At 50.9% G+C, this 25510-nt stretch overlaps 1 protein-coding gene across 3 annotated transcripts in view; it reads right to left on the bottom strand.

Moving 5' to 3' along the window:
- Positions 1 to 5694: 5694 nt before the first annotated feature.
- The window catches only part of NRTN (neurturin), a 39690-nt gene continuing 19874 nt past the window's right edge, over positions 5695 to 25510 (bottom strand). For 2 of the 3 annotated variants that reach the window (XM_043976672.1, XM_043976673.1), the window contains exons 2-3: positions 15438 to 15636; positions 5695 to 6552 (exon numbers count right to left, since the gene is read on the bottom strand). In XM_043976672.1, coding sequence (XP_043832607.1) covers positions 6104 to 6552; positions 15438 to 15609 — 621 coding nt within the window. In that variant the 5' untranslated portion in view covers positions 15610 to 15636 and the 3' untranslated portion in view covers positions 5695 to 6103. Of the gene's footprint in view, positions 6553 to 15437; positions 15637 to 18352; positions 18557 to 25510 lie in introns of those variants that run through there. The other variant, XM_043976671.1, reaches the window with a different exon arrangement.

Below are 25510 nucleotides of genomic sequence, written 5' to 3'. Positions count from 1 at the left end.
ACCTCTGCAGAATCAGCAGAAGGAGTTCCTGAGAAGCCCAGTTTTAAACCACAGCTTGCCCACAGCCCCGGCAGATTCAGACCTCAGGCTTGAGGGCCAGTGGGAATGGGATCTTCCCAGCCAAGCTCACAGGGAGGGCTTCCCACAGCAGACCACCCTGGTGGGCCTGCCTGAGGGGCGGCTCCCCCACTGCCTCTCCAAGAGGCTGCCTGGTCCCTGGACCCTGCCAGCAATGTTCACCCTGGATTTCCTTTCTTTCCCCACAGTAGGAGTTCAGCAAATCACAGAATGTCAGAACTGGGAGGGATATTTGGGCATAGAACACAGGATGTCAGAGCTGGGAGGGCCCTTAGAACACAGGATGTCAGAGCTGGGAGGGCCCTTAGAACACAGGATGTCAGAGCTGGGAGGGGCCTTAAAACACAGGATGTCAGAGCTGGGAGGGGCCTTAGAACACAGGATGTCAGAGCTGGGAAGGCCTTTAGAACACAGGATGTCAGAGCTGGGAGGGCCCTTAGAACACAGGATGTCAGAGCTGGGAGGGGCCTTAGAACACAGAATGTCAGAGCTGGGAGGGCCCTTAGAACACAGGATGTCAGAGCTGGGAAGGCCTTTAGAATATAGAATGTCAAAGTTAGAAGGGACCTTAGGACACAGAACCTAGGATATCAGAGTTGGGAGGGCCCTTAGAACCCAGAATGTCAGAGCTCGGAAGGCCTTTAGAACAGAGAATGTCAGGGCTGGAACACAGAGGCAGCCTGTTTCACTTGGGACAGGGGTTCTTAACTTGTGTGTCATGGAGCCCTTGGATAGTCTGGTACAGTTTATGGACCCCTTCTCAGGTTAGTATTTTTGAAAAACATAGGGGGCGGCTAGGTGGCGCAGTGGATAAAGCACTGGCCTTGTATTCAGGAGGGCCTGAGTTCAAATCCAGCCTCAGACACATGATACTTACTAGCTGTGTGACCCTGGGCAAGTCACTTAACCCTCATTGCCCCACAAAAACAAACAAAAAAACCCAACCAAACAAAAATAAGGGTTTAGGGGCAGCTAGGTGGCGCAGTGGATAGAGCACTGGCCCTGGATTCAGGAGGACCTGAGTTCAAATCTGGCCTCAGACCCTTGACACTTACTAGCTGTGTGACCCTGGGCAAGTCACTTAACCCCAATTGCGTCACAAAAAAGAAAAACAAGAAAAACATAGAACTGAAAGTCCCTTAGAAATCATCTAGTCTAAACCTCTCATTTTACAGATGGGGAAACTGAGGTCCAGAGACCTCAAACACCACCGCCTTTCTACTATCTGACCTTTGCTGTGCCAGGAACCCCTGAGTCTCATCTCTTGGGAAGTCCTTCCTCTGCCCTTCCCCCCATAGTCAGAGAGCAGCTAGTTCAAGTTGTCTTTTGTGGGAGAAAGAGGTCTAGGTTTGGTGGGTTCTAATTCTTGGTTCTGCTGCTGACATTTGGCACTAACTAGCTGTGTGATCTTGGATGAGTCGCTCCCTCTCTGGGCTGTGGCCCAGGATTGGCCGTATGAGGTCCCAATTCTGCATTTCTGTGATTCTCTTCCATTTCCTCGTATATCAAATAGGAAAGATAAACCCCATGCTGCCTTCCTCCCTGCTCTGGATTGTGGGAGATACACAGATACAATCCTAGCATTATTTGGGACCAATCCCAATTTAAAGTCTCCCGGGAGCCAGAGGTTAGGGGTGAGAGACTGGGTAGAGCCAGGAGCCCCCGGAATCCAGGCCTTCCCTTTTGGGCCACAATCCAAAGCATAGAAACCCACCTTGGAGCAGAAGGGCCAGCCTGTACTCACCAAAGCCAGTCACTCTTACCTGCTCCCAAAATGGGCTGGCACTGGCCAGGACCATTTCAGAAACAAAGCCAGTAGCCCTTCCCCTGACACAGTCTGGCTACCCAGCTGCCAAATGCACCACACATCTAGGGACTCCCTCAGCCTGTTCCCTCCATGGATTGGCCACACACCCTCACCCCAAAGGCAAACAGCTCTCACTTTCTCATCATCCATCTCCTATCTTCTGTGTCTCTGTCTCTCTCTTTGCCAACCTCTTTCTGTTTATGTCTCACTCTGAACTTGAACTAACGCTGCTCCTGATGATGTTGGACACGTCTCTTCTCCCTCTTGGGCCTCCGTTTATTCCCGTGTCAGATGAGATGGCCAGCCAAGTTCCCTTGCAGTGCTAATATCTTATGAGTCCCCGATTCCCCCGGCTTTCCCCCAGCTTCCTTCCAGAGGTAGCTACTGTCTCAGAAGCCATCCACAGGATGGGAGGTGGTATCCTGGGTTTTCATAACTAGAAGGGGCCACAGAAATCATCTAGCCCACTCTTGCTTACACCCAATTCAGGAATCTCCACTATAGATTCCCTGATGGGGCCTCATCTAATTTACCCTTGAACATGTTCAGTGACAGGAAATTCATTTTCTTAGGACTGTGGGATCATAGATCAAGAGCTTGGAACAAACTGTGAGGCCACCTCGCTCAACCTCCTCTTTTTACAGCTGTGAGAACTGGGGCTCAGAGAGGTTGTGACTAGCCTCAGCTCATATTGCTAGTAAGTGTCAGGCCTGGGATTTGAACCCAGGTCCTCAGATTCCAATTCCAGCACTCTTTCTTCTAAGGCAGTTGGTTCCATTGTGGGATAGCCTCAAAGGTTTAAAAAAACCCCAAACATCCTTATGCTGAGCTGAAATCTACCTCCTTCTGACCCCCTCCCCCACCCATTGTTCCTTTATGGGGTTTCCTGGAACAGTTCTGTCTCATGAAGGCCCTTCAGATATTTGAAGACAGTCATCATACTTCCCTTAAGTCTTCTGTAGACTCAGTACCCCCAGGTCCTTCAGCAGAACCTGTGACCTAGTCTGCAGTCTGCCCCATTTTCTTGGCTCGGTGTCCTGTAGACATGTTACAATTCAGCAATACCTCTGTTCATCAGATGTGGCCCAGTAGGGCAGCTAGGTGGCTGAGTGGATATAGCACCAGGCCTGGAATCAGAAAGGCTCATCTTCCTGAGTTCAAATCTAGCCTCAGATACTTAATAGCTGTGTGACCCTGGGCAAGTCACTTAACCCTGTCCTCAGTTTCCTCATCTGTCAAATGAGCTGGAGAAGGAAATGGCAAATCATTCCGATATCTTTGCCAAGAAAACCCCAAATGGGGTCACAAAGAATCGGACACAACTGAAAAAAGACTAAACTGAATGGAGCCCGGTAATCCAGGTGTGGCCTGGTGGGGGTGGGTGGGGTGAGGGTGGGGGCTGGGGGGTACGTTCTGTGGTTCCCCATGCCCTCATTCTCAGTGCTATGCTTCTGTAAATGCCACCTAAAAATAGGATCTAGAAGGGGGCTGGGGGACCACTTGGATTGGTCCTCCACCTTACAAAGGAGGAAAGTGAGGCTCAGAAGGGTCACACATCGAGGATTAGAATTGGGATCATAGGTCCATAGACTGAGAGCTGGAAGGGATCTTAGAGGACTTCTTATCTAACACTCTCAAGGAACTGAGGCTCCTGAGGAGGCAAGTGACTTGCCCAAGGTCACACAGGCAAATCAGTGGCAGAGCTGGATTTGAACCCCTTTCTTCTGATCTGTATCTAGCACTTTACCATGCTGCCTAAGTTAGCTTTTAGAGAGGCAGAAAATGCCAACGGAAGGATTGCATGCCCTCCCCTACCTCCCCTTCAGTCTCACATACCCCAAGCACAGGCTTACTCTCAGGCCCATTGGGTCCCCAGTTGCCAGGGCCCAGGGGGCCCTGCTTTCTTACATTGCACATCACCCCCACCCTCCCCCAACCCCCCAAGGGGCCTTGTCTCCCTCCTACTCCAGGCTCTGGGCCGTGGGATCAGGCCTTTCTCCTGTGCCATGGGAAGATTGATTGGGTTCTGCCAACAGTCCGGAAATCTGATACCCCCCAGGGGCCTGGGACTGTCAGGAATCGGGGCAACAACAGCACAGAAATAAAACCTGGGTCCTTCTATCTGGGAACACTCATAAACGTCTTGTCCCCCTCCACCCCCTAGCTCATGCCCAGTGGCCAGGCCCAGCAGGGGGATGGGCCTCCATTTAGCCGGGCGCCACCACCAGCTTTGGCCCCAAGCTGGGCAGTGTACTCTGGGGCCCAAACAATTTCCCCTCAGGCCCTGGAGGGAGAGGGAGAGGGAGAGGGTGAAGGTAGGTATTTTTAGCCCAAGAAGGGAGATGGTTGATTTAGAATTTGCTTAGGGAGCCGAGGGGAGGGGAAGAAGGCTGCCAGGGTGGAGTAGGGGGCTAATGGAAGGGACAGCTTAGCATTAGAAAGAACCCAGTCCTGGAAATGGGGAAACCAAAGCCCTTGGCCTGCTGTGCAACCTCAGGAAAATCCCTCTCCCTCTCTGGGACCCAGTCTTTCCCTCTGTAAAATGAAGAGGTTGGACTGGTCTCCAGGTGTCCTCCCTCTCGCTGACTCCGCACGAGGCAGTAGAAGGCGCCCCTTGGAACTTGGAATCGGGAGAGCTGAGTGTGAGTCCTGGCTTGAGGCTTCTCAACTATACAAAACAGGGCCTGCTCTATCTGCCTCACAGAGCCCAGGCCAGGAGAGCCCTCGGGGTGCTTAAAGCATTAGAAAAATCATTTCTTCCCTCGTCCTCTCTGGGCTTCAGCCTCCCCTGAAGAGGCTGGACTGTATGGTCTGGAACCCAGCGTTAAATCCTGACCCCTTGATTTGGGGTCCTTTGCCATCAAGGCCATCCCTAAGCACTTCTGTCTCTGGCTGGGTACACAGACCTCAGTGCCCCCTCCCCATCTGCTGCCTCGGGGCGGGGAGAGTGCTAAGGAGCGTGGAGGGTGAATGTGGCTGGGGATAGATAGCCCCAAAGGGAAAGTAGATGAGGTGGCTCCATACCACAGGAACCCATCCCAGCCCCAGCCCCAGGGTACCCTGGGACCCCAAAAAACAACCAAACCAACCCAAACCACTCGATGTGGGTGTCAGTACCATTGCCTCTCTTCTCTGGACCCAGGCCGTGTTTGGTCTTCAGAGCAAACTCAAGTTTGCTGGGAATGCTGGCCATGGGTCCTGGGAGCCTGGTGGCACAGGGAGGTGGGGTTAGGGTGTGGACAGTTAGTATAGCGGGTGAAAGGTGGGGAACTTGAACTACCTTATTACCCCAGTGGAAACTTTAGCCTAACCATCCGACTTTCTCATCTCCCTACCGGTAACTCTAAGTCAGTCATTCCTATCTCCTTATCTACCCAATGGAAACCCCTCCAACCCCTCCAAACTCCTCCTTTTTATTTCAATGGAAACTATCCTCATTATTCTGTCTCCTTATCACTCTGATGAAAACTAACCCATCCATATCCCACTTCCATATCGACTCAGGGAAAATTGTATTCCTTCCATCCCATTCCCAGACTACATCCATGGGGACTCTCTCCCAGCCATCCCACTTCCAGGTTATGGTTAGGTGGAGGGAGATCCTCAGGGAATTGAGTGAGGGAAAGGAGAGGGAGGGAGGGAGGGTTCCAGCCAGGGCCCTGCTGGACTTGGGGCTGACAGGAAGTCAGCCTTCCCCCCTCTGACCAGCTTCAAGCCAACTGTATCCTCTCCCTGCCCTGTATCAGCATCCTCCCGAGTCCAGAAGAAGACGGACAGAAGTACCCACTGATAGTTTATATAGATATAGATATTGCAAGATTCACATATATAGAATATAATTTCCTGTACAAGGTCAGTTAGTTACTCGATGAAGTATATACAATCAGGCCCGGCACAAGCCTTCTGGTTCCTGGGATGCCAACCCCATGTGTCCTCTGTCTCAGGGCCCTTTGAGCCCCTCATGCCTCGCCCTGGTTGGCCTCTTGAGCCCCTGGGTCCAGAGGATGGGGTTCCGGGTGTCCAGTCAGGTCTCCTGAGGAGGTTACCCATGGCCAGGGTTCAGCATGGTGGCATGGTGTGGCGAGGGAGGGAGGTCAGAGGATTAGGAAGAGGGGTCAGCTTGACCCATACCCAGTGGGGGCCTCCCATGTGTGAGTGTCAGGCTGGTGGCACCACACAGCCCCCAGGTGAGGTAGACGATGCAGACCCCAGGGGCTCTCACACACACCCACACTCCTTGGCTGACAGTTCGCTGACCGTGTGGTAGCGATTGCGGGAATCCAGGAATGACACTTCCTCCTCATAGGCCAGGGGCCTGCAGCAGGGCCGGGCCCGTATTTTCTCCTTGCGCACGCGGCGCCTTTGCCGTAAGCGGCGCAGCCCAAGGTCATAGATCCTTGCGGCTGCCTCACATGTGCCGCTGCAGTATCGGAAAAGGATGGTCTCATCTGACACGTAGCCCAGGCCAAGTTCACTGACACTGACCTCCAATTCCCGCAGGCCACAAGGCTGGTGGCGGACCCGGGCCCGCTTCCGCCGAGCACCTGCTTGGCCTGAAAAGGGCAATGCGTGCCCGCCAGAGTGTCCTGATGGGCTGGACCTCTCCACAAGCGCTGATATGAGCTCCCGGATCTCACCCTCCGTGTAGCTCTCGAACAGGGCTCGGTCTGTAAGAAAAGAGAGACCAGGAGGTGGAGGTTAGTAGGGCCACAGAAGCCTGCCATGCCCTTGGTATGACCTAGGACCAAGAAAGAATGCTGGGTGTTTGAATGGGTTTGAATCTGGCCTCAAACATTCAGTGGCTGTGTGACCCTGGGCAAGTCACTTTACCTCTGTCTCAGCCCCCTCCACTATAAAATGGAGATAATAATAGCACCCACCTCCCAGAATTGTTGTGTGGATTAAGTGAGTTATTATTGTAAAGAACTTAGCACAATGCTTGACACATGGTACTTAATTTTCTTTCCTTTTTTTCTCTCTTCTTTCCTTCCTTCCTCCCTCCTTCCTTTCCTTTTTCCTCCCCCCTCCCTTCACCCTTCCTTCCTTTTCCTTCCTTCCTTCCTTCCTTCCTTCCTTCCTTCCTTCCTTCCTTCCTTCCTTCCTTCCTTCCTTCCTTCCTTCCTTCCTTCCTTCCTTCCTTCCTTCCTTCCTTCCTTCCTTCCTTCCTTCCTTCCTTCCTTCCTTCCTTCTTCTCTTCCCCCCTCCCTCTCTCTCCCTATCTGGACCTTGTTTTTCTCCTTTGTAAGATAAAGAAGTAGATGATACAGAGAAACAAGTTTTGGTGTAGTACAGGATTTGGAATTGGAGAAAACCATGTAGATGATCTAGTCTTATCCCCTTCTTCATTTTTCAGTCAAGGAGACAGAGTTCTGGAGAGGTCAAGACTTGCCTCAGAACATATTTCTGGTCAGAGCTGGAACCTGAACTTTGGATAGATATAAGGGGAGGATTTCTTCCAAGGTGATGTGTCACCTGCCTGGCCCAATCCTCTCATTTTACAGATGAGGAAACTGAGGCCCGAGTGAAGGATGACACAGGTTAGCAGAGTCAGGATGCAAGCCTGGCCTTCCACCTGCAAATCCAACGCCTTGTTCGCTTCACCTTGGCCTATCATTAGAACAACCTGTCGAGTCTGATCTAGGAGAGCTCCCCGTCTAGCCAGGGCCAAGCCTAGCCAGGGGCTGCCAGCAGTGGCAAACCCAGTGGGGGAGGGAAGGAGGGGGCAAGAATTGCCCCACCCCTAGGGAATTGTTTCTGCCATCTGTCTGTCCTGGGCACCCTATTTCTAGAACTTCTTTCCCTATGGAACGTTCTCTGGGCCCGAAGCCCTAGCATCTGTGGGGACCCAGCTGTTACACATCTGGTTCTAATGACTGACCCTCCATCAGCGGCACCTCCCTTCTCTTGCAACCTGTTACCAGAGATCGGGCAGCATAAGAGCCTCTGCCCAATGGCTTAGCAAGGATGGGGTTTCCAGGACAGCTGGCAGGGGCCAAGCTGCATGGGCACCACTGGCTTTAACCAGTCAGAGGAGATGCAGGGTAAGCAGCCCTCCTATTTCACACTCAAGACACACTGACTGGTCCTCGGTCCCCTTTCCTTCCCTGAGCTTCAGGGTTCTCTCCTTATGAGGAGGGGGGGAGCAGTGATCAGACCAGGGAACTCTAAGGCTCCCTCCAGCTCTGACCTTCTCTGTAGTGGGAAGGATTCTAGTCCTAAGACCTGGATTCCGGTTTGGGTCCTGCTGCCGACTGGTTGTAAGACACTGGGCAAGTCCCCCCCTCAGCCCCTCCCCCCCCCTCGGTTTTCCCATCTGTAAAATGAAAGGGGTGGGCCAGATGGGCTCCAAGTTCCTGGTCAGCTCTGACATTTTTCAATTTGGGTTTATAAATGAGCCCTAATGGAGCCATTTCAGGCACTACGATTGGTGAGAAGAGAAAGACGGGACCCTAGATTTGGAGCAGGAAGGAAACGCAAGAGGCCCTCACGTCCAAACCCTTCATTTCCAGAAGAGCAATTAAGAGTCTTTCCCAGAATTGCACTAAGTATAGATAGGTTACCACTAAGTTACTACTACTAAGTACCTGGGTTATGTTTGAACCCAGTTCTTCCTGATTCCAAGTCCAGTGGTTTCTCCATTACACAGCAATGCCTCTGCAAGATCCTCACCTCGTAGAGGAACACCCAGGCTCAGGGCTTCCCGTCTTGCCCTGCCCAAGCCTGCTTTTTCCAGTCAGGGATCCCAGACAACCAGGATTTACCAGTGGGGCTCAGGACAGGAGCTGGGACACAGCCCTGTTCATCCTTTGTGGCTCAGAGAGGAAATCTAGGATTAGACTCTCCTCTAGTTTCAAAGGGAGGAATAGAAAATGTATTTGGGGGCCCCAGGCATCAGCTCTAGGCTGGCCTTTTTGGAGACGGAGGGGTGGGGGTGGGCGGAGCCTTCCAGGCTACTGGACCCCTCAGGTTCAAGGCGGGGTAAGGGAAAAGCACCGAGACAAGGCCAGCAAAGGTTCTAAGCAGAGGTTGGCAGCCTGGTCAGGAAGCTTTCATCTTCTGTTCTAATGCAGGGCAGGGCTACTTAGCCTGGAACCCTTTGACAGTCAGTCTGGGGAAGACTAGGGAGCCTTGCTCAGAAGAATGTTTTCAAATGCACAAGATAAAATATGGAGGAAACCAATTCTATGGCAATATGATATATCCATAAAAACACATATGTGTGTGTACTCAAATGTGTATACACGCATGTAGTATATACACACATGTATAGGCGTGTTGCATACACACATTATGTGTACTGTAACCATATGAATGTGTTGTGGCATATACACCTGTAGACATATATGTATGTCTGTGTGTATATATGTGTACACACACACACACATACATACACATTTTAAACAAACAAGTCCATGGCCCCCAGATAAAGAACCTCGACTCTACAGAACTAGGAGAACAATTTCTACAGTAGCGACAACATTGTAAAGACAGACAACTTTGTGACACACAGAGATCAAACACGCCAATAGCCAACCGTGATTCTGGGGAACTCACGCTCACACACACTGCCCACCTCCTGACAGAGAGGGTGGACTCGGGAAGCAGACTGAGACACGACTCTTGGACGTGGCCAGTGAAGGCCTTTGTTTAGCTTGGCTGTCCATATTTACTACAAGAGTTTTTCTTTTTCAATAGGAGCAGGGAAAGAGAGGTGGGAGGGAGAGAAAATAGATACTGGTTGAAGAAATAAACTAAATCTAATTAAAAAAAAAAAAGGAACCCCTCTCTCGACTGTGAAATCTCCCTCCATTCTTGTTCCTTCTGGTTTCTGCCTCTTCCCCATTTTTCTGCCTTCGTTCTTAATTTCTCTTTAGTTTGTGTCTTCCACAATCTCTTTGTGTCTTCCAGTTCTCCTCCTTGCCTTACATCTCTCTCCTGTGCTGACTCACCTTTTATTTTGTTACTTAGAAGCGCTGACCATCAGAGCTGAAGGGATCATATTTCAACTCTCCTGCGGGAAACTGAGGCTCAGAGAAGGGACCCCAATTCAATTCAAGCATTTATGAAATGCAAGATGCTGGACTATTCACCAACATTCACCTAGCGCATTCAAGGCTGCAAAGCGCTTCATGTATATACTCTCTCATTCGAACCTCTCAACCCCTTCCCCCTAGTCTCCCCATGAGGCAAGCACTACAGATAATACAGCCATTTCAGAGATGAAGAAACTGAGGCTCAGAGAGTTAACTGTCTTGCTGAGGGGGATTGGAAGGCGGTCTTCTTGTCTCCAAGTCCAGTGCCCCATCCATTATGCCAATCCGGCTCTCAAGAGACCTGGACCTCGGAGCTGCTGAACCAACCTCTCTATGTTTAGAATCCAGGGCTTTAGAACGGGAACCTCGGGGGTCTGCTAGTTCAACGCCCTTTCAACAGATGCTTAAATTGAGGCTAAAAGAGGGGCAGGGTCTTGACCAAGGTTATATACAACCTGTCACGCTGCGTCTCGGTCTTCATCTCTTGTCTCTGTCTTCCCCCTTCCTTCTTCTCCCCATAAGGGACTCTCTGGAGTTCCATGTGACAGCTTCACTAAGGCCGGGGAAGATGGTGAGGAATTCAGGTATTTCAAGGGCAGGGGAGAGGAGAGAAGGGACAGAGGCCGGAGACACGACCTTTGGGGAGAAATGCCCCTCTTCTGGAGGCCAGTCCGGCCAGGGGGAGGGAGCTCTGACTCTTTGAAAATTGGGATCTTTCAGAACAGGGGCATGGCTGGAATGACCTCCCCAGCTCTTGGGGTTATTCCGTTCCTCACCATCTCTCAGAATTTCCCTGGGGAAGAGGAGATTGATTGATTCCTGGTGTCCAAGGAGGGGGATTTCTACCATAGCATATGTGTACAGACAAGTCTACCCCATTAGACTATCGTAGGATAGGATAGTGTAGGGGTAGAGGGTGTTCCTGAGATGAGGGGTCTCCCGGTCCCTCTTCTTGCATCCAGGCAAGTCCCTTAGTGGGGCCCACAGTGAACCGGCCTGGGGCCTCTTAGGGAGGAATTCCGAGTTTGCAGCCGTTCGTGTATAAACACACCTGTCACTGCCTAATGTGTGTGCAGATGTGTAGCTGTGACTGGAAAGGGGGGCCTTTGGGGTGCCCCCACTTTGGGTTGCAGCCATCTAAGCCGGCAGGAGCCCAGACGTACACGTGTGTGCATGGTTTGTGCTTGGGGCCCCTGGGAGGGGGGGGACACCTGCTAGTGGAAGCCAGGCCCAGGGTGGCCAGCTCAGCTGGTGGCTCCCACTTTGTTTCCCAGCAGCCCTGGCTCAGGTCTGGTGAGGCTCTAGCTTGACTCAGTCTGTGCCCCCTTCCCGTAAGCCCCTTCCCCACTCCTGCTTTCTTTGGCCACGTTCCACCCCAGAGGCTGACGGGCAGGCAGAAATCCGGGCTTCTCCAAGCTTCATGATCCCTGAAGGTTCCCTGCCCCATGGGGCTCCGTGCTGACTTCCCCGTCCTCCATATTCTGTGATCTCTGTCCTTGGAACTACTGCATCTTCCACACTGTATTTTTTTAATGCCCAGTATGCTCTAGGCTCTGAGCTCTGGTGGGGCCTTGCCCAGTCCACCTTGCTGCTGCGGGCTGGCTCTCCTCCTGCCCACACCCTCTGTCTGGGTAAACAGGTGGCTCTACTTGGCCAGAGGATGTCGCTTCCAGCCAAGGCTGACAGCAGACAACATGGTGGGGGGTGGGGTGGAAGCAACCCCTGCTGTGCTCACGATTTCCAGATGTGCCTGGTGAATCTCCAGGCCGGGTGGGGTAGGGAGGCTAAGAGGGACAGATGGGACAGCTGCCTCTCCCTGGGGCCCGAGAGGAAAGCAGGCTGGTCAGAGGCCCGGGACTCTGATGGCCACCGATGCTCCAAATGATGCTGCCATGTCTGAGAGAATCACGGCCCTCCCCTTAGCACACCTAGATCTGCTCTCTCATTATCTCACAGAGGCTCTGTGGGGCAGTGAACAGAGCCCTGGGTTCTAATCCTGCCTCTGCCCTTGATGCATTGTGTGACCTTGGGCAAGTCCCTTCTCACCTCTCAGCCTCAGTTTCTCTGACTGTAAAAAGGAAAGGGTTGGACTTGATAAAGCCTGGGTTTCCTTCCAGCTCATTCTACATTTTAAGGGCCCTTCCAACTCTGACATCTGAGGCCCATTTCGAGGACCCTTCTGGTGCCAACATACCCCATTCTGTGTTTTAAGGTCTCTTCTAGCTCTGGCTTTCTGTGTCTGGGTTCTAAGCTGTCATGTCTACCTTGAGGATGGGAGCTTGGAAAGACCACAGTCCGTATGTCTCCCTCACAACCTAATCTGCACATAACTAGGCACGTGGGGGAAGGGAGAGCACTATGCCCTGATGGATGGACCAGGTGATGCTTGGATCTGGGAAGGAGTCGGAGGCAGGAGGATGCTGCCACAGAGCTCCAGTCTCCGAGAAGAGAAGGCCCCCGGGGCCCCTGCCTTGTCTCAGGGCAGCTCTTCAAAGGCACTGCCTGGGGCCCCTCCGGCCCTTGGCCCCCTGCCCAGGGTGTAAAAGCCACAGCCCAGGAAGACTTTTCCAAGCTCCTGCCTGCGGCAGGGAAGGAAGTGTGGTTGTTCTGCGGCTCCCTCGTTTGTCAATTGTGACTGCAATAAAGCCCGATTGTTTTATGGGAAAGGGCAGCTTGGGGCACTGGAGGGTAAAGCAGATGGGACACAGGCACAGGCCACCACACACATTTCCACAGGCGCACCGTCGTGGTGCATCCTGGGGGAGCACGGACGCTTGCACACACTGACAGCCTAAGTGTGCAAGTGCATCCGGGCAAAGGGACGCAGGCGTGCACATGGGCCCTGACACTTGTACACTGCACATGAGTGTGCATTTGTCTGCTCAGTGAAACATGAATGCACGCCTGGATGTACACACGTGTGCGGTGTGCAGGCATGTGGAATTCACCTGTCCGAATCTATACACGCACCCATACACACTTGTGCAAATGCCTGTACATGCATACTCATGCAAGATACACAAGTGCACAAACATACGTATGCATGAATGTGCCCTCACATATCCACCCACGACGCTGTGTGAAAAACATCCGTCTTTCTCATTTGCACAATTGCTTGCAGCTCCCAGAGCCAAAGAGGGCTCCCAGCAGGCCCGGGAAAATGCGGGGGGGCTGGGGGGACTGGCACCACAGTAGGGCTGGTACCTTGAGCGTGGGATGTCTGGCTCCTGGTCCCTCTCATAGACCCAGATACTTTGCCTCCTCGAGGTCCTGAGCATAGAATGGCTACAGCTCAGCAGCATCCTCAGAAAGGGGAAATAACCTTGGATGGAGAGCCAGTCAAGGGCTCTAGATTTGAATCTCGATTGGGCTACTTCTTCCCTGCACAGCCTCCAAAATGTCACTTTGCTCCTCAGTTTCCTTCATCTGTAGAATCAGGGGGTTGGCCTAGAACAGGGACTCTTAATCTGGATTGCAGCCCCCCTTTTTAAAAATGTGCTTTGGGGCAGCTAGGTGGCGCAGTGGATAGAGCACCGGCCCTGGAGTCAGGAGTACTTGGGTTCAAATCCGGCCTCAGACACTTAATACTTACTAGCTGTGTGACCCTGGGCAAGTCACTTAACCCCAATTGCCTCACTAAAAAAACAAAAACAAAAACAAAAAAATGTGCTTTAATATTATTAGTTTCCTCTGTGTCCCCCTGCACTTTATTTCATGTAGGGGTCCAGGAGCTTCCCCAGACTGTCTGTCAGGAGGGCCCAGGACACAGAGAAAGTTGACAATGCCTGGACTGGAAGGTACCCGACGCTCTTCTGGTTCTGGCTCCCATAATCCCCAAGGCTAGAAGGGGTGGGGGTGGGGGCTTTCCTGAGTGCCCATTGCTGGGGACACAGCTTAGAGATCACAGACCAAAGAGATACTATAAGAATAGCAGCTTGGCCTGGGGGCAGTAAGTGAAATTCCTTCAAGCCTTGAGGCCTTTCCTGGGCCCTCCAGCTGCCAGCGCCCCTCCCTCACCCCCATAAGATGACCGTCTATCTGCCTGCCCTCAATAACAAATACACACTATGCCCCTATGACACCACCCCCCCATTCCAATGTAAGCTGAGTATACAGACTTTCACTTTTGTCTTCATAGTCCCGGCCCTAATACAATTAGAAGTGGCTAATAAGTGCTTCTTAATTATTATGTGTGTGCGTGCGTGTATGTGTATGTGTGTGTGTATAAACGTATGCCTGTAATTTGTGACTGTGAGCACATCAGTGCATCCAGAGCTCAGCGTGCATCTGCCTCAGAGTTTATCTCAGGCATGTGTGTGTGTGTGTGTGTGTGTGTGTGTGTGTGTGTGTATTTGTGTCTCTTTCTATCTCTGTCTCTCCATGTGACTCTGTTAGGCTGGGCTTTTCTGCTTGAAATCTGTGGTCCTATGATGCTTCATATTCCGAATACATTTCTGCCTATCTCTGGGAGCAGATTTGTGTGTGTGTGTGTGTGTGTGAGTGTGTGTGTGTGAGATGCTTTTATTCCCCAGTTTGGGCTCAGGGACCGGGCATGGGGCCACGGACTGTGGGGAACGAGGCTTGGCGCCGGGAATGGGTGGGGTGGGGCAGGGGCTCCAAGGGGAGGGGGTGGTGAGTTTATTGACATTGGGTCAGGTCTTAGGGTGGTGGTGCTGGGAGGTAGGGGGAAAGGCCTTGGGGAATGGCTAGCTCCCAGGATGGTGGGGGGGGGGAGTGTAAATCCTGGATTCTAGCTGACTTGTTGGCATCCAGTACGGTTGGGGGGCGACTCCAATAAAGCTTAAACAGTAGACACTTGGATTTGTAAGGCACTGTGACAGTGAGGGAACAGACCTTATGCCTTTATGTCCACCCAACCAATTTTAAGTAACCCTGTCCCACCTCCCAGCCCCACAAAATGAACATCTGCCAATCCGAAGGCAACGCAGGGAAGCCCATTAGAGCCATAAGACTGGGAGATATCACCCTCTCATTTTATAGGGAGCTGCAATCCAGACTCAAGTCCTCTGTCTCCAGACCTGGGGCTGCAGAAGGGCTCTATAGGAAGGTGGGAAGGTGTGGCAGGATAACTGAGAGAAAGGGTCATGGCAGGGGAGGGGCCGTGGGACACCACCAAGGGTGCAGGGTGGGTTTGAGGCCCCGGCACATATCCTAGACACCCATGAAGTCTCCTCAGTGACTGGCGGCTTAAGGTGTAGGGAAGAGGAGGTCCCTGGAGAGGGGGGCCCACTTTCCACCTGGGTGGGCATCATCCTTGCCAGGCACCCAGCCTAGGGCTTGGTAGGAAGCAGGAGATTACTAAAGGTCTGTTGACTTCATATTTGGTGGAGAGGTGCAGAAGGCAGGAAGGGAAGAGATGAGAAGAGCATAAGAGATGAGAGACTATGAGACAGAACAGGAGAAACTGAGGGAGAGAGACACACACTCAGGGAGGAGGGGAAGGCAGAGGGAGGGGGAGACAGAGAAGACCAGGTCCAGAGGGCTGGGGAGAGCCTTACACTGTGAGATGAGGGGCCAGCGAGGGTCCAAGGCCCGGGGAGGCCTACGCAGCACGGCTCGAGCAGCAGGTCCGAGTCTTCGGTCACTGCCGGCCAGGTCTCTGAACACCCAGACGGAGAGCATGGAGCTGCAGAGCACAAACACCAGGGCCGCCACCTTCCATAGCTTCATTGTCAGTCGCCACGGGACATTGGCCTCCTGCAAGACACGTGGGCGGCAGCACTTAGCTGGGCAGCCCTCAGCCCGGGGAGGCTCCTCAATGCCCAGGAGGCCCTGAGAGGCCTCTAAGTGCTAGAGAGCCGTGAGCAGGGAGATTTCTGCGGGGGCTCTCATTATCAGAGAAGGCTTGGGGAAGGGGAGGGAGCAGGGACATAAGCCAGGCCTTGAAGGATAAGGAAGATCTGTGGAAAGGAAAAGGAAGGGGAGAGCGGGCCAAGGGGAGGGAGGGTAGGGGTGCAGCCTGAGCAAGAGCTCAGAGGTGGCAGTGACCGGGCGCAGGCTGAGGGCAGGGGTAGAGACGCGGCTGGCCCTTGGGCTAGCAGTCAGGTGACCGGGGCGTTCTCTGGACTTGGGCATTGGTTCTCAAGTCCCTTCCCTTCTCTGGCCCTCATTTTCCTCATCTGTCAAATAAGGGGCGGGGAGGAGCAAGATGGATTGGATGCACGCTAAGGTTCCTTCCTTTCCTATGGTACTGAGTTCAAGGTCAAGGAGGTGTAGATATGATGCTCTGGGCTTCAGGAAATTACTGAAACAGGAGAAAAGCCTGCAGTGAACGGCATCCTTGGGGAATTACAGGATGTGAGCATTAGCGGGAAGCTTAGACATCATCTAACCCAGCCCCTTCAGATGGGGAAACCGAGTCACAAAGCAGACTCAAGGGACTGAAATGAGGGGTGGTGTCCAGGGTCCCATTTTCCCTAGTAGATAGAGGAGAGGGAGAAGTGGATGGCATCCCTCGAGCTGTGATGGGGCCCCCCTGGCCCTGGGCCGGGTCCTTGCCAGATCTGGGATCAGGAATTGCCCTACCAGAAAGCCCTGTTCGGACTTGCTCACCGAGGCTCCATGGAAAAATGCCTGCAGTCTGGGCTGGGTGGGGGGCAGGGGGCAGGCAGGGAGGACTCTTGGCACCAGTATCAGGATAGACAAAAGAGCTGAGCCCTGGCCTGGGGAGGGGGTAGCCTCTCTTCTCATGGCTGAGAGAGACACACAAAAACAGCCTGCGAGGTTTAGGAGGAAAGAATCTTGGGGCAGAAAGATCCCCCTGGGTCGGGGATGGGGGGCAGGAGTCCTGCATCTTTATGTGATCTTTCTGGGTCTCAATTCCCCCCCATCTACAGAATGAGAATACATAGCTGCTGAGATTCCTTCCAGCCCTGAGTCCCGGGATCCTAAGCCTACCAAGCAAGAGGACGGGGATTTGAGAGGCTCCCTCCCATGTTAAAAGGGCATTCTCAAGCCACTTAGGGGAGATTATAGAACAAAGCCCTTCTGGAGGCTGAAGAAGCAGTGGATATTGGCAGGCACTTGGGATGGTTGACTATAAAAAGAGGGGTGGAAGGGGGAGGGGCTGGATGATACCTAAAGTCTCCTCCAGCCATAAATCTCCTGCTCCCATGCTCGTTTGACAGCTGGCCCCTGATTTCGAGCCCAAGCTTCCCTCCAACCCCTGTAGAGAGAGGACTCCCGCTGAGTCACCGAACTCCCAGCCAGGTCCACAGCCAGCCCTCTCAAGGCAAGGGAGTGTGAGAGATTCAGAATCAGAGGAGACCCGGCTTTATCTCTGGCTGTGCCACTTAACAGTTTTGTGGCCCTGGGCAAGACAGGCGGCTCTGAGCCTCAGTTGCCTGCACCTCTGTTGCAATGGGGATGATCCCCGGACTACCTGCTTGCTGAGGTTATCCTGAGGAAAATGCTGTAAGAGCATAAAAGTCCTAGAAAATGGGAGCTGCTATTATTATGGGAAGCGGAGTTGGGGGCAGCCTCAGTTTCCCTCATCGGTAAGATGTAGGGATTGGACTAGATGTGAAGGGCTCTTCTAGCTCCAAGTCCTCGGACCCTCTGGACCACTTTTTAGGGGGAGAGGGCTGAGGAAGGCACAGCGAGTGGGGGGAGAATGAAGCCAGGGGCCAGGGCGGGGCTAGGGGGCGGAAGGCTAGATGGGATGGCTAGGGCTCCGTTTACATTCCCAGGCTGCCGGGTAAACATTTACACTGGGCCTCAGCTCTGAATACTTTCTCCAGAACAGGAAGTCAGGGCCTGCCAGGTCCAGGCCCGAGAGCGGAGCATCGGCAGAGCCAGGCTGGGGCGTCTAGCGGCCTGGGCTAGCTGGTGGGTGGGCAGACAGTGTGGTGGCCAGAATGGGGTCAGCGTGTGGGCTTCCCGGTGATAGGGAGGGGTGGGATTGGTGATGACGATGTGCACTGAGATCCCCCTCTCTTCTGAGATCGCTTCTCTACTGTCTAGAAAAACAGATGTTGGACCCCTCCAATCCATCTTAGAGGTGAAAAGCACCTTAGAGACCATGGAAGTCTAGGGCTTGTAACCTGAGGTCCATGGGCATCCAAGGATGGGGAGGGGGGATCTATATATCTTTATTCTTTTACCACCTTCTCACTGATCTTTAGCATTTCCTTTTCTGAATGTAGGCAATGAACCAGTCTGCTGAGAAAGATCACATACCATAGGCTTCCCTAGACCCCCCCAAAGAGGTCTGTGTCACACAAAGAGTGATTAAGAGGCCCTGCTCTAGTCCCAACCCCCCTCATTGTGCAGAAGAGGAGACAGAGGCCCAGACAACATCCAACCCAGGATTCAATGGGGAGGGAGCAGGGATGGAGGTTGGAAGGAGGGAAGAGGGGGAATAATCATTTATATAGCACCTACTAGATGCCAGGCACTATGATAAGTGACTTACCAATATTATTTCATTTGATCCTCACAGCAACAACCCATCGAGGTAGGTAGTTATCATCCCCATCTTACATTTGAGGAAACTGAGGCAAGCAGAGTTCCAATGGCTTATACAGGGTCATACAGCTAGTAAGTATCAGAGGCAGGATTTGAACTCAGATCTTCTTGATTTTCAGGCCCAGTGCTCTATCTAAGCTGCCTCTGGTGCTGGAGGGGAACTTCAAGACCCTTGAGTCTGACCCTTTGATTTTTTTTTTTTTTAGTTCTATGAGGGTTAAGTGACTTGCCCAGGGTCATACAGCTAGTAAGTGTCAAATGTCTGAAGCCGGATTTGAATTCAGGCACTCCTGAATCCAGGGCTGGTGCTTTATCCACTGCGCCACCTAGCTGCCTGACCCTTTGATTTTACAGATGAGGAAACTGAGACCCAAAGAGGGAAAGGGATTTGGCCGGTGTCACACAATAGTTGACAGGACCAGAATTAGAATCCAGGTCTTAGGACTCCAAGTGGAGGAGTCTTTCCACCTCTTGAGTTCAGAGGGGCCAGCTCAAGAGGACATCCTTTTTTTTTTTTTTTTTTTTTTTTTTTTTTTTTTGACATCCTTTCTTCTGGAACAGTAGTCGAGGCCCATGGGCGCTTCAGAGCCCAGTCTTGTCTGTTGCTCCAGGGTCACCGAAGCTCCACAGATAGGCCAGGCCTGCCTGTGCCCAGCAGCTTCTCTGTGCTCTGCCATCCACCCCAACCGTCCTCATCTGTGGAGCCACATGAGCCTTATGGGGCAGAAGCTTGAAGGGTGGGGTAAGGTTGTAAGTGGTTCTCTTACGGAAGGTGGGAGCCCATGGAGGGGTGGCCCTACTCCTGTCCCACTCCATCTCTCCCCCGCACCCCACAGTTATTCATTCAGCTTCAGAACTCCCCATTGGAGCTGAGCTGTCTCAACTGGTGAGTGAGTGTAAATTTACCTGACTCACTCTTCCACTGGCCCCAGACCAAACCATGCTTCCCCTCCCATAAAGGAGTCCACCCAGGACATCTTGGCCATGTGCCCTGATGCCACATGTGCATCCCCTTCTCCCAGCCCCCCTCACACATGCCCATGTTCTGGGAGTAGTGGTGAGCTCGACACATCCACTGCTTCCAAACAGGGCATGTCACTGACTACCCAATGGATCAGCTCGCCAGGTACTGTCCAGAAGACAACCCCCTTCCCTGGACACCCCGCCTCCCGCCATGTTGGTCTCAGCTTATTAGAATGTAAATTCCACTGAGAATTGGCATAGCCATCATGGAAAGCAATTTGAAATTGTGCAAGTCACTAAAAGATCCCCACCTTTTGACCCTGAGAATCCACTGCTAGGCATAGACCCCAAGGAGGTCATTGACAAAAAAAAAAAAATCAAACCAACAGTGCTTCCGTATATGATGAAATATTTATAGAAGCCCTTTGTGCAGTAGCCAAGAACGGGGAACTAAGCAGATGCCCATTAGACTGAGAAGCGTCCAGAGAGTGGTCCATGAATGCAATAGAATGCTATCACCTCAACAGACAATATGCACCTGAAGGGTGGCTGCCCCCCTACTGCTGGCAGGCTATGGGCAGGTGCTGAGCTCCAAGGCTGGGGGCAATTTCTCCTATGACCCTGCCCTCTCTTCTCCACCTTCCATGCCAACCTATTCCTCTCTCCACATCATGTATAATTCTCCCTCCTTACCACAACCTCATTTCTTCCCCCATGTCAATCGATCAACAAACATTTATTAAAGCTCCTACTACATGCCGGGCACTATGCTAGGTATTGGAGATAAGTGGCACAGTGGATAGAGCGCTGGACCTGAAGTCAAGAAGATCTGAGTTTAAATCCAGTCTCAGATACTTACTAGCTGTGTGACCCTGGGCAAGTCACTTAACTTCTCTTCATCTCAGTTTCCCTAACTATAAAATAGGGATAATGATAGTACCCACCTCCCAGAGTTGTGAGGACCAAATGAGATAATATTTGTAAAGGCACATAGTAGGTGCTGTCAAAATGCTTTTTTCCCTTGAAGATTGGAGGAGGGTAGAAAGGCTAGAGATCAGGTCATATGACAAGACATGAAAGGCATTGGAGACAGCTTAGAAGGGAAGAGGAAAAGAATAAACCTTTATATAGCTTACATAGTTAGCTAGGTTCACAACCTGGGTGCAATCCTTTATTCTTTCTTTTTAGGCAGCTGGGGTTGGGTGAGTTGCTCAGGGTCACACAGCTAGTGTCTAAGGCCACATTTGAACTCAAGTCCTCTTGCCTCTAGGGCTGCTGCTCTATCCACTGGGCCACCTAACTGCCTCTGTCCTTTACTCATCACTCCCTTACATCTGGCATCCCCCTTTAGACTTTGAGCTCCTCAAGGGCAGGGACAATCCATTGCCTTTCTTTGCATTGCCAAAGTTTGACATAGTGCCTGGCACACAGTAGGCATTTAATAAATAATTGTTGACTGACTGACTATCCAGTCGGTTTTGAAGTCTTGGAAATTCTACTTCTACAACTCTTTCATAAGGTGGCTAGGTGGTACATTGGAGAGGGTACCGAGCCTAGAGTAAGGAAGAGCTGATTTCAGTTCCAGCCTCACAGACATTCACTAGCTAGCTATGTGACCCTGGGCCAGTCACTTAGCTTCCATCTACCTCCGTTGCCTCATCTATAGAATGGGGACGATCACAGCCTCTCCCTCTCAGAGCTATTGTGAGGATAAGTAAGATAAATATTTTTAAGTTGTTGTTCATTTGTGTCCAACTCTTTGTGACCCCATTTGGGGTTTTCTTGGCAAAGATACTGGAACGGTTTGTCATTTCTTTCTCCAGCTAATTTTACAGATGAGAAGACTGGAGCAAACAGGGTTAAGTGACTTGCCCAGGATCACACAGCTAATATGTGTCTGAGGCCAGGTTTCAATTCAGAAAGGTGAGTCTTCCTGACTCCAAGCCCGACACCCTATCTGCTACCCAGCTGCTCCAATATTTGTAAAGGTCTTTGCAAACTTTAAAGTGCTGTTGTTTAGCTAGTTAGTATTAGCTTATATCGATTTTCTATGTACTTTGATAGGTAATAGTACCTGTCATCTCCCCCAATAGAATATAAGTTTCATTAGGCCTGGGATTGTTTCATTTTTGTCTATACCCCCAGAGCCTAGGAATGTGTCAGAGTAGGTGTTTAGAAAATGCTTGATTGAAAAGTAAAAATTAGGGTCTGTCTTCCCGTCTCCCGGAAGACTGCTTGCCTTCCAGTATTTGAGAGGTTGGGTTAAGGAATCATTTTTTCCTGCTCTATTTTTCTCCTTCCTTCTCATCATCTCCCCAGAGCCAGAACCTGTGGGTACCAGCTGAGTTGTGTGAAGAGATGAGCAGATGAGAGAATTGTAAAGGTCCTTGCCCTGCCTCCTTAGCCTAACTGCACCTCCCCAGTGCTTTGTCTCAGAGAGCCCTGGGGAGGTCTGGGAAGGGGAGCAGACCAGGTCTCCCCAGGTTAGGCAAACAAGGGCAGCTACATTTCTGTAGCTGAAGGTTTACATAGGAATTTCCTCACGATAGTCCTGTGAGACTCACAACATAAAAGCATTATGATACTTAGAGAAACCAAGGCTCAGACCATCAAAGTCAAGTCACATTGGCTCAGAAGTTTCCAAGGCTGAATTCGAACCCAGGTTTCCAAGTCCAGTGTTCTGCTTTGTTTTGTTTTTTTCCACTGTGACACCCAAGCTCGGGGCTCACCTTCACTAACTCTGCCCATTGTGATGAATTCTCAAGTAGTTTTCTTCTTAGAAAACCTTCCCTAGGGGCAGCTAGCTGGCGCAGTGGATAAAGCACCGGACCTGGATTCAGGAGGACCTGAGTTCAAATCCAGCCTCAGACACTTGACACTAGCTGTGTGACCCTGGGCAAGTCACTTAACCCTCATTGCCCCACAAAACAAAACAAAACAAAAAAAAAAAAAAGAAAACCTTCCTTGCTGGAAGCGGTAAAGGGAGGAAGGGAGGGAATCAAGAAAAGAAAGGTTTGTGTTGCTCCCTGAGGCCAGGAGAGCAGGGGCATCTGGGGAGGAGTGGAAGTCTCGGCTGTGACCCTTGTCCTCATTCATGGTTTGTTCAGCTAAAGGGGCAAATTTGTCCTATGCGGCTCCATGAGCCAGGATGGGGGCTACTAACAGCATCTTCTAGGACAAAGAATATCAAACCAAGGAGGAAGCTTACAACGGAAAAATGACAGAGCTGGAAGGGAACTTAGAACCTAAAACACCAGAGGTGGAGGAAGGAAGCCAAGAACGATGGAATGTAGAATGTCAGACCTAGAAAGGTCCTTAGAGAGATGGTCTAGTTTCCCATTTTACAGATGGGAAAACTGAGGTGGAACAAGTTGCCCGAGACCACACAGCTGGGACGTGAGACCCGTGGACTCTCCACTGCACCATGCTATTGACCCTCCCTGAAAAAGAAGCCTAAGGGAGGCAGATTTGGACTCAGAGCAAGGAAGGGCTTCTTACCCACCAGAGCTGTCCAGCAGAGGAATGTGCAGCCTCAGTTCCTTGTCCTTGGACAAGCTTAGGGTGTGTGATGTTTAAAATCTATATTGTGTGATCGCCTTAAATTAGAAGCTTCAGCACCAGTCTTTGGGCATGAAACATTTATTAAAGCATACAGGTATTCACATGAAGTTCAGAAAGTTAAGAAAAAAGTCTACCTAGCCTAAAGTTCCAGCCTGGTCGGGTTCTTCCTCAAGTCCTCCACCAGGAGCCTGCTGTGTTAGTCACACCTGGTGCTATCCAGGTTCTCTTAATAGTTATCACAGGTGGATAATCGCTTCTTTGAGATCCTGTCACAGGCGTTCTATACCTGGCTCCAGGAATTGTGGCGTGTTTTTTAATACCGTTTTTTGATAACTGCATTTCAGTATAATTGGTTTCCTTTTTAATCCTATGGATTTTATTTTATGCATTTAACAACTGTTCTGAAAAGAGGTCTGGGCATCACCAGACTGACTGCCAGAGGGGTCCGGGATACACACAAGCAGGATTAAGAACTTCTGCAGGGCATATTCTCATGCACCACAAGCTCTCAAGTCCTTCCTAGCTTTGAGGTTCTAAGAACATGGGGCAGCACCATTTCAAGTTGAAAGCCCCAACAATCTTGGACTTGAAAAATGTCTAGCACTGCTCCTACCCCACCCTTCCCTGACCCTCCCCCACCCAAGCTCAGCCTGCCTCTCCCTAAGGTTAAAACCCTGGTAGAAGATGACCCACCGAGGTGCAGTGGGAGAACAGCATGGAGTTGCAGTGAGGGTCAGGAGGCCTGGGTGAGGATCCCAGATGTGCCCTTAATGCAGTGGGTGATCCTGGGTGAGTCTTTTTCCTAAGAATCCTGGGCTGAGTTGGAAAGGACCTCTGAGGTCATGGATTCCAGACCCCTCATTGTAAGGATGAAGAAATTGATTCAGGTAGGAAGCTGCAAAGTCAGGATATGTACCTGAAATCCAGTACATCTTTCTGTGCTGCTCTGGATTTTAGTTTTCCCATCTATAACAGAAGGGGGTTGGTTATTTTTGGTTTTGTTTTTCGTTTATTTTTTACAAAGGTGGGGGAACTGTGAGTGCAGACCATTGCATTGAGTCAGAGACGCCGTTGACACTGGTAAATTTGGCTGACCTGCTTTTTCTCCTCTCTTTTTTTATTCTTTGTCATAGGAGAGGGCTCTCTGTGTGTGGGGAGACGACTGGTGGTGGTATATATATGTGGCGATGAAGGTGATGTAAAAATGAGAGGTAATCATTCTTTTTAATGAGGGTTGGACCGAGGAGCAGCATTCTCTAGAACACTGGATTCAGAGTCAGACAGGGTTTTGAAGAACGTTTATTGCCAATGGGACCTGACCTCTCTTTGGCCTCAGTTTCCCTATCTGTAAAAGGAGGGAGTTGTGCTCAGTGATCCTTCAGGTTCCTTTCAACTCTAATGGCTCATGTTTTGAGGGATGGAGGACAGGATGGTCCTACGATATCTTGCTTCTTGAGTTGAGTACAAGATTTAGTAATGGAAGCAACTTTATAATCATTAATCTTCCTAATAATAGTAATAATGATAGCTAATATTTATAAAGCATTTCCTATGTGCCAGGCATAGTACTAAGAACTTTACAAATAGTATCTCATTTGATCCTCCCAACAAGTGAAAGGTAGGTGCTATCATTATCCCCATTTTATAGTTGCGGAAACTGAGGCAGGTCAAAGTTAAGTAACTTGCCCAGGGTCACACAGCTAGTAAGTGTCCAAGGCTGCATTTGAACTCACGTCTTCCTGGCTCTAGGCCCAGTGTTCTACCCATCGCACTACTACCTATCTACAGCGTTTTAGAGATGAGAAAACCAAGTCTCAGAGAAGTTTCAATTTCCATGGCTAGGAAGCTGTAGAACTGAGATCTGAACTCAGTTGTTTTGCAATCTTTCTTAAGACACTGAATGACAGAGTCAGGATTCAAAAAGGTCAGGACAGGCTAGACCATGAAACCCAACCTAATAAAGTGAAACATAATTGGCATAAATGTAAAATATTACACTTTAGCTCAAAAAAACCACAACTTCAGAAGGACAAGGTTGTAGACATATAGTTGGAGAGCAGTCCATTCAAGAAAGATCTGGGGGCTTTTGTGGGCCTGCAAGGTCAGTGTACATAAGTGTATATGTATATTATTTATTGTACATGTATGTGTATTTATGGGCAGCTAGGTGGCATAGTGGATGGCGCGCCAGCCCGGGAGTCAAGAGGACCTGAGTTCAAATTTTATCTCAGACACTCACTGTGTGACCCTGGGCAAGTCACTTAACCCAGTTTGCCTCAGTTTCCTCATCTGTCAAATAAACTGGAGAAGGAAATGGCAAATCACTCCAGTATCTCTTCCAAGAAAACCCCAAATAGGATCATGGAGAGTTGGACATGACTGAAACAACTCAACCACAGCAATGTTTATTTATTGTGTATGTGTGCATTTATAGTGAGATCTGGCAGCCAATAAGGCCAAAGAAAGACCCAGGGCTCAGTGTCAGAGAAGTGATGGTCCCACTGGCCTCCCTTGCGCAAGGCAGACAACATCTAGACCACTGTGTTCCATTCTGGAGAATGCCCAGAGGAAAATAACCAAG

The sequence above is a fragment of the Dromiciops gliroides genome, chromosome 1 (genome assembly GCF_019393635.1).
Source record: "Dromiciops gliroides isolate mDroGli1 chromosome 1, mDroGli1.pri, whole genome shotgun sequence".
Lineage (NCBI taxonomy): Eukaryota > Metazoa > Chordata > Mammalia > Microbiotheria > Microbiotheriidae > Dromiciops > Dromiciops gliroides.
The sequence above is the reverse complement of the archived record's forward strand: the minus strand, read 5'-3'. Positions and strand labels throughout refer to the sequence as shown.